This window comes from Thunnus thynnus, chromosome 12 (genome assembly GCF_963924715.1).
Source record: "Thunnus thynnus chromosome 12, fThuThy2.1, whole genome shotgun sequence".
In the NCBI taxonomy this organism is placed as follows: Eukaryota; Metazoa; Chordata; class Actinopteri; order Scombriformes; family Scombridae; genus Thunnus; species Thunnus thynnus.
Window position 1 is genome coordinate 8,772,788 of NC_089528.1, and position 15,790 is coordinate 8,788,577.

At 37.7% G+C, this 15,790-nt stretch overlaps 1 protein-coding gene across 1 annotated transcript; it reads left to right on the top strand.

Annotated features, from left to right (window-relative positions):
- The first annotated feature begins 1,219 nt into the window (after positions 1 to 1,219).
- On the top strand, positions 1,220 to 12,729 carry anxa13l (annexin A13, like). The gene is made up of 11 exons (XM_067605166.1): positions 1,220 to 1,356; positions 2,590 to 2,665; positions 3,662 to 3,756; positions 3,843 to 4,013; positions 7,233 to 7,266; positions 7,612 to 7,691; positions 8,312 to 8,380; positions 10,574 to 10,675; positions 10,838 to 10,913; positions 11,016 to 11,128; positions 11,409 to 12,729. The coding sequence occupies exons 1-11, from the start codon at positions 1,342 to 1,344 to the stop codon at positions 11,526 to 11,528; spliced, it is 951 nt and encodes a 316-aa protein (XP_067461267.1). The 5' UTR covers positions 1,220 to 1,341; the 3' UTR covers positions 11,529 to 12,729.
- Positions 12,730 to 15,790: the final 3,061 nt, after the last annotated feature.

A 15,790-nucleotide genomic window follows, 5' to 3' on the forward strand; every position in this document is an offset into this window, starting at 1 on the left:
ACATTAGATTATTATTTCAGATGCATTAAAGTGCGAACAGCATCTTAATGTTTTAGCCATTTGAGGTGGATCTCATTTGAACTACTTTATATACAGCTATTTTTATCCATAATAATGCATCATAGTTAGTTGGTGTGTCATGTGCTCAGCCCACATGGACTCACAAGACACCGACATACAGCTGCAGTGGTGAAATGTTTGTCAAACGTAGAACAAAACTTCCTACATTACATTGCAAACAAAGAGCTTTGTCTTCTGTACCAGGCTGTACAAATAAAATCAGCCACACAAAGGTTCCCTTCCTGAAACACAGCTCAAGTTTCTTATAATTATTTATCCAGAGAAACTCATCAGAAATGAAGGACATTTTACTAAATAGTGTGGCCCTAAAATCATCATACAATGAGCAATAAAACATAAAATGGACTTCATCTTCAGTCTCACCTAAATCACACAGGAAACAGTCCTTTCTCTTCAGGGAGAACAGTAAACCTGCCTGTTTCTATAACTAATGTACACACAGAGATCTTTGACTTTTGGGTAAATTCTGCTTCTCATATTATCAGACAATATGTTTTTAATATAGTTACTTAATTCAGGTTTATCCCATCATCAACAAACCATCTTTCTTTGTAAATCAGGAACAGTTTGCACTGGGCATCATGAATATTACACTACAATCTGTTTTGGAAGATGAAAAGAGAATCAATCATACAGAATAAGGATTTCACCACACTAATCCAGGGCTATCCATGCAACACGTCCCAATTTAAAATCTCTCTAGTGAGCTGCTGTTCAGGCATAATCACAAGTCTGTTCCTAAGGTGAATCATTTTTATCATGCATCATTCATGGCATCATATTTCATAAGCCGGTTATTGAAAATTTTCTTAAAAAGTAAATTGTAAAAAGTACAATATGTGCCTCTGAAATGTGGTAGAGTAAAAGTACAGAGTAGAATAAAATGGAAGTATTCAAGAAAGTACCTCAAAATTGTAAGTAAAGTAGAGTACTTGTGTAAATGCACCACTGGGCACAAGTCATAACAAATCATTTCATTAATTTTTTTCATTTCTATGGCACAACTAACAGCTAGTTGATAACTACAAGGCAGAATGAATTATTCTACTATTTTCCCCACTACCACCTCCCCCAACTCCACCCAGACTCAGCTCCATCCTGCTGAATAAATAAGCGGCGGTGACGTCACTCTGCAGCACCGGACAGGGCTGAGTCCTTGCAGGAACAGCCGATCCGGGGCTTGACACGCATCACAGGACAACTCAGCACAACATCCAAACACACATCTCCCCATAACTGGACAGACCGGTCTGGACTATCATGGGCAACATTCAGGTAAGAAAAAAACGTGACTTACTGCATCTTCTGTGACGAAGTTATTAAACAAAAACTAACTTACTTAAAAGAGACTATTGGGTTTTGTTAGGCTTAGTAAACACTATGTGACTGTCTCTGTGGGGTGTCGATCAGGACATTTTCTCATATTTTTTGCAGGAACTCTGATATAAAGTTTACAGGAAGGTGAATCATCGGTAGGTGTGGTCTATAGGAAACAGAATAGAATAAGAATTTAAGCTGTGAATCTCCGCAATAACAAGGCCACCAACGAAATACCGGTTATAGCCCAATTATAATACAATATGATAATCATAATATTACTACTGATCATAATAACAAAGTGGGAAGGATATAAATAAAATATGAACAATATAATAGCACCACTGGTCACAATCAGCAGGAATAAAACAGGAATGATGCACCCTCTTTGTACAGAGACTTTAAACTGCGCTGTAAGATATGCACTGATGCAATAGGAAAAATGTCCACACAAACACACACACACACAGAGACACACACACACACACACACACACACACACACACACACACACACACACACATACACAAACAGTTACAATTCCTCAGAGATAAGACAAGTCAACATTGTGTAGTTTATCAAGAACAGTCTCCAAGGGAATATTATAGATTTATCATCTTCCTGGAGGCAAAAGCAAGACTTTTTGTGAAAAATGCAATAAATGACTCCAAACAGTCAGTATGAAGCAGAACTTGCGCAGTTAACTTAAGCAAAGGGAATGTGTGCCCTGCTGAGGGCCGAGGAGGCAGCAGCAACAGCAGCAATGTGGAATTTCTCAGAAACGCTGATCAATAAGGCCGCATTGTATTAAACGGAGGGTGGGCGAGGAGAGGAGGCTGCTGCTGCTGCTGCTGCTGCTGCTGCTGCTGCTGCTGTTGTCCCATGACTCAGCAAACACATACTCAGACAGGCTGCACCCATTTCCTGCGGGAGAAAATTGCCTGGATGCAAATACTTTCCTCAACTTTAATCTGTTTCAATGGAGAACATGGCAATTGTAACTCTATACTAGTACTTTTTATGTACAGAATGTAGGCGCTTTATTTATGTATTGGAAAGTATGTGTTAACTCTTTTTAGTGTCTATAAGAGTGGTTAATATGATAGTTTTAGCACTTGTTGTTTTTTTTTTTTAATCAATTAATCAATTTTTTATACGTTTTGAATGATCCTGTCCCCTTTTCATCTCCAGCCCACCATAGTCCCATATGAGGACTTTGATGTCACAGCTGATATCAAGGCCATACGAAAAGCATGTAAAGGTTTAGGTAAGGATGTGTGGGGTTCTCTCTCATTCTTCTGTCAATCGATTGTTCATTAAATTGTTTTTCTTTATTCATTCTTCACTGTCATTCTTCCTTTGAAGTCTGTCTGATTCCTCTATTTGCAGTGAATGTAATGCAGTCATTCAATAAATCCTGTATGTCTTCCCATATCAGGAATTATGAAATGTCATTGATATGAAAACACATTTATTTGTCCTGATACTTCAGAGAAACAAAATCATCATCAGAATTGTGCTCAAGAAGATGAAACGCTGCAGACTGATGACACATACCATGGAAAACATTTTACACCATCTGTATGATAGAAACACAAAGCATTATCGACCCCGCCGCCTTATTCAAACTTTTAGCAATTATTAATTAATTTTAGTGACAACAAAGCATTATAACATTTTCTTACATATTACTGACTTTTAGTTCAACAGTAAGCATTCAAAGTATAATGGAAACACTTTTCAGTCTCCTTTTTTCCCACTGTCCTGCCAACAAGTTCTAGGATACATGTTGATACCCATATGCATGAGGATAACTGTCTCTTCTGAGTAAAATAAAGCCATAAACACCCCGAGTTAGCCAGCACATTTAAAAGATGAAATAAAATGTCACAATTAGCAAAAAGAACAAGTTTGCATAATTATGACAGAATTTCTACAAATAGAATTTCCTCAGTTGAGAATAATGGAGGTGGAAACAGTACTTTATCATATATATTACTGTCTGTCTTACACTATGGTGTCACATATGATTAAACATGTGGATATAAAATTTTAAAAAAAAACATTTTTAATGCATAAAAATACCAATGAAAACACAGATTTTACCAGAAATATGTTTGATTGGCAGTCATTTTCATAAGAGTGGCTTTCCAGTTTGAATAATAGTGTATTGTTATTATTATTATGATCACTAAGCACTTTTATTTCATTTGAGTGATTGTGAGGTCAGCCCTTTATGTGTACATTACTGTATATTCTCCAGGAACAGATGAAGAGGCTATCATTCAGATCCTGGCCAATCGTTCTTCAGCTCAACGTGTGGAGATCAAACAGGCTTATTTTGAAAAGTATGATGATGTAAGTACCTGCCTGCTTCTCTCTCTCTCACACACACACACACACACACACTGAAGAACCATGCATCATGTCACCTCTTTGTTCAGGAGTTGGAGGAGGTCCTGAAGAAGGAGTTGTCAGGCAGTTTTGAGAAAGCCGTCATAGCCATGTTGGACCCTCCTCGTGTTTACTTTGCCAAGGAGCTGAGGAAGGCCATGAAGGGGGCAGGCACAGACGAAGCCGTGCTGGTCGAGATCCTGTGCACAGCTACCAATGAGGTTTGTAAATAGATGATAAATTTTTGTTGTGCAGTACGATCGCAAGTCAGATTCTGGGGGGGACCAAGTGAGTGGGATGGGGGGGTGTGGGGGGTGCACTAGGTTATTTGTAGTCATCATATTTTTGGTAGAAAATCAACCTAATTAACAATTATTGAAATGGAGCCAACAATCTCTGAGACAGAAATCTCCAAACCTGGACAAATAAACCTAAAACTTTCTGAATGGGAGATACTTCTATAAGTACGGGGAGGGAAGGGGTGAACTGGCCCTTTAAATGGACTTGTAAGAAAGAGGCCCAGGTTTATCTGAGCAGCTGGAAAATTCACCTCCACAGCTCCAGTCCCACAACACAATAAAAGCACTGAATGAGGCTTATCTTGGACTTTTAGCTTAAAATAAAAATGTCCTGACAGCTCTGACGGAGCTCAGGATTCATCCGTAAGTGCTGCTTTATTACAAACAATTCCACTGTATAAACCTGGAGTCAGTGTGTAACAGCTGACTTGTTGGGTATGTGACAGAACACAGAACATTAATTACCATCAGATCCTGACTGATCTGTTGTTAATGAAGTTACCGCTGCTGTACGACATGCGTAATTGCACACATCACTCTCTCAATTTAAAAACGCACTTATCGTTTCGGCTGCCTTGTAATTCTGTGGGTGTTTAATAAAGGAAATAATCTGGCAGCGGAGCAACAAACATAACATCAGTAGTGATGTTTCTGCAACATCCCAGATTACATTCAGTGACACCTGTGCAACATTATTGTAAGATTCAGACATTAATCTAACACATTACAGACTCGCCTGAGTCACATTTATAGCTGTATTTTGACAGACATTTAAGATAGGTTATGGAATATATTTGAACTAGAGAAGAAAAAGAAGCAAAACACATAAAGGTTGATTTGTGATGTTGGAGAGCTCTGTGTGTGCACTCCTTTGTTGACTAAAGACACGCAAACTGTCTTTTACTCTCCATGCAGTTTTATTATTGACCCTCTGTGCTGAAATGTGGAGAAAAGCCTGAACACTGGAAACTGCTCTGCTCACTGTAAATAGTAACTTTATTGCCTGTAATATAACCACAGCCTGTATGCGTCTGGTTATGTGCAGTACCATATTTCTCCCCTTCCATCTAACGCTCCACGTTAAGTTCCACTCTGTTAAATAAAATATCAGTTTTGAGGACCAGAAAAGTGGTATTTTAACTGGCTCGGCTCAAAACATTTGGGTCTGAAGCAGCGGTGGCCCTCAGGACATACAGGATGGACTCCAAGCTTTGGCACCGCGCTCACAGCTGCTTTCCACTGCTGTTGTTGACATGAACACAAACAAGATGCAGGAGGTTTTCTTCTGTGAATGATAAACATCCAGTGTGTTTTGGAGTCAGTTTAATACTGAATATTGAGGGAACAAATCAGTTTTCTGTCATCTGTTGGGAGAATCTGATGTTTTGTCAATTACAAATATTGGGGGTGACAAATTCCCATGTTTCAAATTTTGAGGGGGGACGTGATCCCTCGTCTCCCACAGTGGTTACGTGCCTGTATGTTTCTATTTATTTTCACTCTTTCATAAACTTCAGGTTAGATTAGTTATATGCTATATTTACTGCAGAGTCTCTCCCCGCTGCCTGTTGATCTCTAAATTAAAGATCAAACTGTCTGTGATATGGTGTCTATTTTGAATACTGCTTTTGAATAGGGTATAATTTACTGTATAATAGGTTTATAAGTTCCAACTCTAGTATTGATTAAAAGGATATGAAGCATCAATACGTGTTTTACCAACTTTTAAAGCCACTAATTACAATTTATAAACCTTTTATGAAGTGTGTCCTCACAGAAATGACTTTCAGTTTCAAAAGTAAGACATTGCATGCAGCACAAAAGAAGCAGAAGCAGATATTTACATTTGTATGGTGACTCTGTTTCCTTTTAGAAAGTCTGACATATCACCTGTATTAATTTCCTTGATGTAATTCTGTTCCTCTGTTGTCAAAATAGTAAAGCTGCATTATTTTATTTTATTTGGCCACTTGGGGGCAACGCAACAACAAGCCACCATGCTGTCACCTATTGGTTTCTGAACAGCGGTTTTGACGCTCAAAGCGGCCACAACCTTAATTATGCATAACTTTACGGCTTAATAAAATTTAATCGAGTGAATTATAAAAAAAATTCACCCCCTGTACAGTTGTCATGAAAGAGGAAATAAGCTATAGAGACCAAAATTGTTTTTTATACCAGGGTGTAAATATGTTTATTTCTGCCGTAATGTTGGACATTTTAACATGAGAGTGTATGGAGATTGACTCACTTTTAGAGCCAGCCTCAAGTGGCTATTCGAGGAACTACAGTTTTTTACACTTCCGTATTGGCTTCATTTTTCAGCCCCAGAGGTTGCCACTTGATTATCACATTAGCAAACTAACAAACAGTTGGATGGACGATGTGTCTCCACTTCCTACTGCTATGCAAAAGAGAAGCCAAAATATCTCAATTGAGGGAGTTGCCATCTTGCTTGTTTGACATCATTTGGAGCCAGAGTCTGTGCAGTAGAGTCGGGATGACGGGGATCACAGCTGGCAATCATGACGTCATACCCCCTTTTTATTTAATCAAATAACTAATTAAAAACAAACTTATCAGAAAAAAATGAGCACTTGAATAAGTATCAGCATGATCAGAACTAAAATGACTAGAACTAGAAGCAAACACTGAGTAACATTAGCATTCATTGGGAGTCATGTTTCTGACCACCTGATGTTGATAAATCAAAAATTCACTCCAGCTCCTGGTGAAAGGGAGCCGGAAGAGATCATTTAGCTCTTTAGCTTCTAAACGCCAATATGTTCACCAGTTAGCTGCTAACGTTGTCTGTTTGGTGCTGGGCAGGTGTAGCACAGTGGGTTTATATAAGCTTTTTTCACTGAAAGCAGCTGTCTACTGCTGCTAATAACAATGTTGATGAGCGCGGTAAGGGTGAACTAAAACATGTAAAGCTGGGATTGTAAAACCAAAACATAGAGCTGAAAGGCACTAAGCGCTCCATTTAGCTGATGTTGACTGTAGAGTCGAGTGATAATTCTCTGTGGGTAGTGACACCATTCATATTACACTTGGCCATTTAATCAGTTGCTAATATAAAATATTGGTTAGAGCAGCTTTAATGTCATCTCATAAATCTCATCTTCTGTCTCCCTACAGGACATCTTGAGCTACAAGGAGGCCTATGTCCAGGGTAGGTTTTCTTCTCTGCTGAGTCGTATTTAGGCAGCTATAATTTGATGTTCCTCTCATACTGGAAAGTGTGGTCAGTTAACCAGCTCATGGAACAGTTGAACATTTTTATATTTGTCCTAAAGTCTTGGGTGTGTCACTTTTGGGAATGAATCATGGTTAAGTGAGCTGTGTTTTCCTCACTTGCTGGCCACAAATACATTTTGGTGTCAAATTTCCCTTTTTACTAAACCATACTGTTGCACTGTACTGAGAGGAACTGAACACAGATATTTTACATCTGTTAATGATGTAAAAGATTTAGGAAGACTTTGAAATTAAAGTAGTGACTACTTGTGGCTTACAGTGCATGAGCGTGACCTGGAGGCAGACATTGAGGGTGACACCAGCGGAGACGTGAGGAACCTGCTGATCTCACTGCTGCAGGTGAACACTGAATATTTGAAGTTTATTAACCATGAAACACACTTATAGTATTATGTACGGGTGGTTACAAGGTGACTTGCAGTACTCAAAGCAGAAACTTAGAGTTACCACAGTTTTCAAACACAATTTGATATTTCAAGTGTAGGTCTTGACACTGGATGTAAGCCTTTAAGACAATAAGAATAGCACTTTTATTCTTTTGATACTGCTCACAGAATTGTTCTGCATGCTTTAATTCGCCCACTGAGACATTCGTCACACATCACATCATTGTTTGGCATGCTTTGGCCTCTATGCGATCTCCATCCCTTTCAGCACTCCCACCCTTGCCTGTTTCCCCTTGTTTTTCCTTCCCCTAGAAAGAAAGACAAACACAGTGTGACTCATGGGCTAATGGCCCCAAATATGTCCTATAAATGTGTAGCAGGTGATTGTTATCCTATTAAAAGCCTGAGATTAGTTTTGCAATCCATATCTTTGACCTTTCTTCCACTCGCTAAATCTTTTCCCTCACTCTCTCTCTTCATGGATCACCTCCCTTATCCATCCTCTTAACTTTTCTCACTCCCCATATCTCCCCCTCTATCCCCTTCTTCTCTTATATCCCCCTTTATCTACAGGCGAGCAGAGATGAGGGCTTTGAGGTGGACGAAGCTTTAGCTGAACAGGATGCTTCATCTTTGTTTGAGGTAAGTTCTTAGAAGAGGTCTGTGCTGCAATAATTCCTTCCAATTAAAGCTGTTATTCATAGTCTGCCCTTAAATCACACTGATGTTTGCAAGGTAATGTGATCTGGGGTTTAAGTGTTTAAGTGTGTGAGCCCAGGATGACTGGCAAGTCTTGTGTCCCATCTCAAGTACAGATTTGATTAAATCAAATCAGTTGTTTTTGTGTTAATGCTGTACTGTGACTTGTGTTACAGACAGGATTCTGTGGGATCTGTGTGGAAATTCACAGTTAAGGTGTGATGCTTCACACTTGAATTTTCATGGTGACACAAATATAAATGTGAGCAGAGATAGTTTTGTGGCAAAGTCTGCCTCTCTGGTAGCAAGTTTTCAACAGCTCAACAAAAAACAATTTATTGAAAATACTTTTACCATATCATAATGAGACTTTATAGTCATTCTCCTTTAAAAGGATATTTACAGTTTGTTACAACATGAATTTTAATAGTTATTTTAATAGTTTTGTCCATAATTTCTATAGGTTATGTTAACATTGTATTCACTGCATTGTCAGATTTCAGCAATTAAAGGTGCTATAGGCAATATTTTTACATTAACAATGGCTCAAATAACTTGGTGTAATGTGATAAGGATCGCTCATAATGAGGAACCCAAAGAGAATTATCACCTGATCCTGCAGTTCCCCTCAGCTTTATGGAGCTTTTTAGCATCTTTAAGTTATTGCTTTGGTTGTACAGCCCTCTAATTAAATGTTTTGTTTCACTCTTGCTGCTCTCTTAGAATTGTTTCCATTCTTAGCAGGGAGATGTTTTTGTAAAAAAAAATCCCTTAAAATCGCCAGATAGACAAAGTTAGCAACTAGCTGGTTAACATTGTAGATAATATATCAATATTGTGTTTACAGCTTGTTTCTGCTGCCCCCAAGTGGCCAAAAAACAGCTACAGTTTTTCTTGAATGCTCATACACTATAACTGGACCTATTAACTTAACATCCAAAACAATGACGCCATCTACCAAAAGACAGACACATTTCTAAAAACTATAAATACTATTCCCCTGTTTTTGCTCATGTGCTCGTTTAGAAAGCTCTGGCATTCAGTATCACTATCTCAAGTCATCACAGCTGGAACCCAATTACAGTTTTTCTTTATCGCTTATACACTATAACTGGACCTATTAACTAAACACCCCGAAGCATGACGCCATCTACCAGAGGACAGACCCATTTCCAAAAACTATAAACATTATTCCCCTGTTTTCACTCATGTGCTCGTTTAGAAAGCGCTGGCATTCAGTATCACTAAGTCAAGTCATCACAGCTGGAACCTAATTGACACACAAATGCCCAGGTGGAAACACTAAGAGTAAAAATTATTCACACACCAATCATAACCTCAGGATAAATAAAAAGGTCATGGGTCAGTTCACTTGTTTTGGAACAATGGATCCACAAGGACTGACGCAGAATAAATGTGATTTCTTTCTTTATGTACAAACTGTTTTTTTCATTGGTTTATACTGATAAATACATGAAGTTATTTTATTAGCATTATATATTATATATTTATTTGTATTGTATGTTCTTTATCAGTTGCATATTTTTTACAGTACATTTTACTTTTTAACTGAAGTTTATATTACTACAGTACATTAAGGAATTAATTTTGAAAATGTATATGTTTTGTGTCTTTATATTGTGTTCATCATATAAAGAGGTTGTTCTGGGGGAAAACCATAAGCACCATTATTCATTGCAGTAACAGGTTTCTATGGTAGTGTTTTGAATTGATCTCATCAGTGTGCAATGACTGTTTCATTTGTATTTAATGGCTTTTGTGTGATGTCTGAAGGCAAAGTTTGGTTTAGATGTAAGATTACATGGTTTTTAGTGGATAATTTTTGAAGATGAGTGTGCATTTATGCATTTGTGTTTAGAGTTTTGGGAAATGGAACATAATTTCCAGAAATGTGTCTTAGCAATCGAGAACAACTATAATACAGGTTTAACTTGGTGATTACAATGTATAATAGGAATTATGGCCAAAAGTCTCAAAACAAGATTCAGATTGTAATAAAATCGAATTAACTTTATTGTATAACTGCACTTGCTCCTCTGATCAGTCTAGTGAGACCGTTACTGTGGCAATACTTACAAATGTGTTTCTTTTATTTCCTTTTTTTGTAACCATCAGGCAGGAGAAGGCAGGTTTGGCACAGATGAGTCGACCTTCACCTTCATTCTCACACACAGGAACTACATGCAGCTTCAGGCCACCTTTAAGTTCTACGAATCGGTAAGTACTGCACTCATTGCTGCAAAAAAACACAGCTTTTGTTTTGTTTTTTTCCTTCATTTGTAATATCAGTGTAATACCTGAGGATGAGGATAACATGTCATTGTTGTTACAGATGTCTTCACTGAGATTAAGTTCTTGTGTGAACTTATTGTCTTGCAGCTTTCAGGAACAGACATTTTGGACGCCATTGACTCTGAGGCCACGGGAACTCTCAAGGACTGCTACATCACTCTGGGTACGTTTGGAAAGGATTCTTCACAAAACAATAAAATATCAAATCGATTTTCATTTACACATTTCATAATACCTGATGCCTTTGTGTGTGTATGATTTATAGTAAGGTGTGCTAAGAACCCACAGCTGTATTTTGCCCGACGCATTAATGCTGCTATGAAGGGAGCGGGCACTGATGAGGAAACACTCATTCGCATCATCGTTGGTCGCTCTGAGGCAAGTGTGTGTGTGTGTGTGTATCATAATATTTGATTGCATGTCAAACGAAAATCAGAATTATTGTATTTTATATTGATGTTAGCTGCTTAAGATGAATCCTCTCTTCTTGTGTGCTTACTGTATAGTTTGCACAGGCATCCTGCACTTGTTTGAAAAGTAATCTGATGTGTTGTTCTGAATCTCTAATCCAAAAATCTTTGAACTTCCAAAAGAAAACCAGAAATGAACACATTCACAGAATTTCACAGTGACCGCAGCTTTATGTGTTAACCGACAGATCGACCTGGACACAGTGAAGGACATGTACCTGGAGAAGTACGATGTTCCCCTGAAAGAAGCCCTGGATTCTGACTGTGGTGGAGACTTCAAACGCCTCCTCATTGAGATCCTGCACTAAAACTTCTCACTGTCTTCCTACTGGCCTTATTAAACTGTTTCATCCTGTCTCTCTTCTTTACATCCTTCCTTCTCTCTCCTTGTCTGTTTACTTCGTCCGTCCGCTTCACTCATTCACTGTGTGGACTTCCTATCTTATTCTTAATCACCTCTCTCTCTCACTTTAACAGATACCTCTTTGCAGCATTGACCAAAAACCAACTCATTGTTATATAGTGTTTGACACATGGTAAACTTACATTTATAGCCCTCACATACACAGTTTTGCCAGAATATTATATTCAGTGGACATTTCCTTACTATCACAGTCCAAATATACATTGAGGGTGCATTGAGTATTTATCTGTTTGAAAATATGGCAGCATTGTGGATATAGAACTTGTGCAGCTGAGCATCATGCTAATGTATTTATCCAAACAAATAGTATCAGTCCAGTTCTTTATTTACAATCAGCAGCTGTACTCTGTGTTTTTATTTCAAACATAAACATAACTTAAAATATATGCATCCTCTTATAAGGTATTTGCCACTTTTAGCATCTTTTTCATCCATCATCCATGTCAATGTCACTTGTTTTTGCCTCAAAGATGCCTTTCATAATATAATAGCAATGCAACTTCCTTTCTGCTGCAACACTCAACACTTAAGTGCCGAATTATCACGTTTGATCTCTAATATCTGAATACACTAGAGGATTAATTACACATGGTGATATTTTTACCCTGATATCAAAAGCCTAACATGGTGTTTTTTGTAATCACATCCCAAAATGCTACATGGGATTTTTAACTGTTTGTAGTTTTATTTTTCATCACAACTAACAAGCTCCCTTGTTCTCACATTTACACAACAAAATTGACTTTTTCCTGTTGTCACTCATTTACTATATTTACTACAGTTACAGTCAGTGTAAAACTTCAGTCATTGTGCATTTAAGATCATTAGATGTTGATAATGATATTGAACAACATGTTTTTTGCTCTCTAACACCTGAAGTTCAAATACTGATTATGGCCACACTGTCTATGTTTGTATCGTAACTAATTTATTGAAGTCCAAGATTACAGTAACATAAACTGCTATGATATACTGTTGTGTTGTCATATTGTAAATTATACACTAAACTATATTAAAAAAAAGTAATTGTTAAAATGTAATATAGAAAATGTGGTATGAGATAATAAATTTTAACTCAACCCAAAGTCCATGTTGTGTTCTCTTTACACCCTATAGAGGGCAGTATTGCATCACTAGGGGTATTGTATATGCTTTTCAGGGGGGGAAAAGACATTTTAAGGAATTTAAGTGAAATCAATGATAAAAATATATATTGATATACTTTAGGAAATGTAAAGTATATAATATATAAATATACTTTAACCCCCCATTTTCACAACAGCATGGCATGGTGATAATTTACAGAGATGAAGCAGTTTATTTATTTTATTTTATTTTATTTATTATTCATTTATATTGATTTATCATTAACTATGGATTTGGGGCATGGCTGCTTACAAAACAAGGATAACATTTTGTCTGCTTGCTGTTACTTATCCGCAGAAGTGTTACTGTCCTGTAAACTTGTAGTTTTGGGTAACTGAACAAAAAAGCGTGTATGTAATCCCACCATGACGTTATCCATTGGTTTGTTGACTCCCGCTTTGAAGCCTCGAGTTAGGCAGTTTGACCATAGCCATCTTGGTTTTTTGGAGCCAGAAGTGATCGTATTTGGACGAGAGGGTGGAGCTGACCCTAACACTACCTGCTAGCTGCTGGCTTGGTTAGCACGGTGCATTTACAGTCTGTGGTTAACTGTGATAATGCGAATGCTAATTTTAGCTAGTGAAAAAACAGGCTTAAAACAATATGTACTTACTGGAAAAACTGAACAGTTGACTCCGTAGAGGGTTTTTTAGCAAAACCAAATGCTGAACAAGACTTTAGGTGACCAAAATGTTACAATTAACTTTCATGAACTGAAAATACACTAAAATAGTGATTATACTCCTATTCTAATCTGGGGTTATGGTACGTAATGTATGTAATCAACCTTGTCATCTTGGTTGCGATTTGTCAGTCACAAGGTAGCCACACCCTAAAGCATACACTGCTTTATTGTCTATTTTACTCTAAATGGGACCTTAATTTACAAAATTAACATTATGCTGTATTGAAAAAGACTTGAAAATTGCGATTGAGGCTATAAACTTATTAGAAAATTGTTTACTGCAGAAATAAATTAACTGAGAAGTAGGGTCATTTTCTCATAGGCTTCTATACAATCAGACTTCTTTTTGCAACCAGTGGAGTCGCTGGCCATTAGAAAGAATGCAGATTCAAGGCATTTCTGTATCGGCTTAACTTTTCAGACCCGGAAACCCACAAGCAGTAGTTAACTGCTTTGTGTTTTTAATAAGCAAGCTATAGTTACTCTGCAAAAGTTTAGTGAGTCTGCGGTCCATGTACCGCTGCATACACACACACACACACACACACACACACACACACACACACGGGCATTCACAACTGCTCAACTGCTACATTTTAGTAGTCATCAACTACTCCCAAAAAGTAGTTGACTAGTCGATTAATCGAAGGAGATATATCATTTTTTTTCACCCAATAATAATGATCAATTCTCATCAAAAAGGTTTCAAATACAACTGGTTAACTAATATAGGCGGGACCAACTTGGGGGTAGGTGAAATAGCAGTGTCCTTGACTGGCTCTGAGAGGCTGTTTACAAATGAGCCTTAATCTGATTGGACTAAACCCCCATCAAGCTTTTCTGACCTAGAGATACTGTTTGACTGCAGTGACAACACGACTGCTTTCTTGCAGAAATAGTGAGAGTCTTTCTTTCTCTAAATATCTTAAAAAGCATAACGTAGAAAATGATCGTTCAAACAAATCTATGTTCAAGAACAACCAAAGTTATGTCCACCTTCGTCCTTGGGTTGTTAGAAGGCCATCTCAAAAGCTCTGAATAGCCTACTATGATGCACTATGATAACATGCTCAAACAGTTTGAAATACAAGATCAACTTTGGATATAACTTGTGAAACTACTGTAGCCATATGGCATCGATGCTAATAGCATGACAACACTTAGCACCTTCAAGTGGTTTACCAAAACTAAACTATCTTTAAAAAACAACAACATAACATCTAAGAAATAAGGTAACAGGTAACAGGACTGAATGTTGACATTGACATTCTCAGTCATACTTACAATATGATCAAAAATACAAAAAAAAAGAGTGAGAGGACATACTTTTGGTCTTCCTATGGCCCTCAGGAGACTCAAATGATGCTACTTCCTATTGATCATGTGACTTGTGGGATGCCCCAAATTTGTAGAGAGGGGAATTTGTCAGGGTAACAGGACTGAGTGAAAACCTGAGGACACGACTAAAATGTGCATTTTAACTAACATTAATCTTCCGATGAGAAAATGTATTCTATGTCTAAATTGGAAATAGAGTCACACATACTACATACTAATACAAAAACAAAGATGTCTGAGGGATTCTAATCAATATATTTCATGGTGAAGTGTAGTGTGAGAGAGTGGAGATGGGCTAAGGTTTTACATGATGTATCTTCAAACTGCAATTAGGACAAAGTGCAAGACACTTTGCTTTATAATATAATGTATTATACAGATACTTTTCATGCATATTTATGCATGTAATGTCCTGGGGACGGAAAAGGCACCAATTCGCCAGAATAGTCCTTCAACACTGTTGATTGTAGTTGAGCATTGGGATATACAGCCATGTTTCTTTCTGCCTCTGCTTTAGTGCCCCACACTGCACAGTGTTAAGTCACAGATGACACAACTATGACTTATCAACAACTGCTCACAGTGCAGCAGCGCCCCCAGCTGCATATTTGCTGTAGATGCTTTGCGACTGCTTTATTACTGCACTGTGCTAAAACAGATGACAATTAGTCTGCAGCAACACACAGTGTCACCTATTGGTTTTAATAGCCAATTAGTCAACCAGTCAACTATTCTGTGAAACCCCTAACACACACACTTTTTGGCCCCTGCACTTCTGAAATGAATCCGGCATCCATGATCCAAAGCTGTACAATAGTTGGTTTTCACAACAACTACTCCAAAACATTTTGACTTACTACTGAGCACAGAAACTGTGGGATGCCTTTGGTGGGATAGAAGGAAAGAAAAGTTAAAAACAAATGAGAACTGCTTCCAGATGCACCAACACAGGAGCAGTAGATTTCTCACTTTCTTTC

Coding starts and splice junctions, on each gene's coding strand:
- anxa13l (XM_067605166.1), top strand. Junction 10,676..10,837: donor CCTTTAAGTTCTACGAATCG/GTAAGTACTGCA, acceptor ATTGTCTTGCAG/CTTTCAGGAACAGACATTTT. Junction 10,914..11,015: donor GGACTGCTACATCACTCTGG/GTACGTTTGGAA, acceptor TATGATTTATAG/TAAGGTGTGCTAAGAACCCA.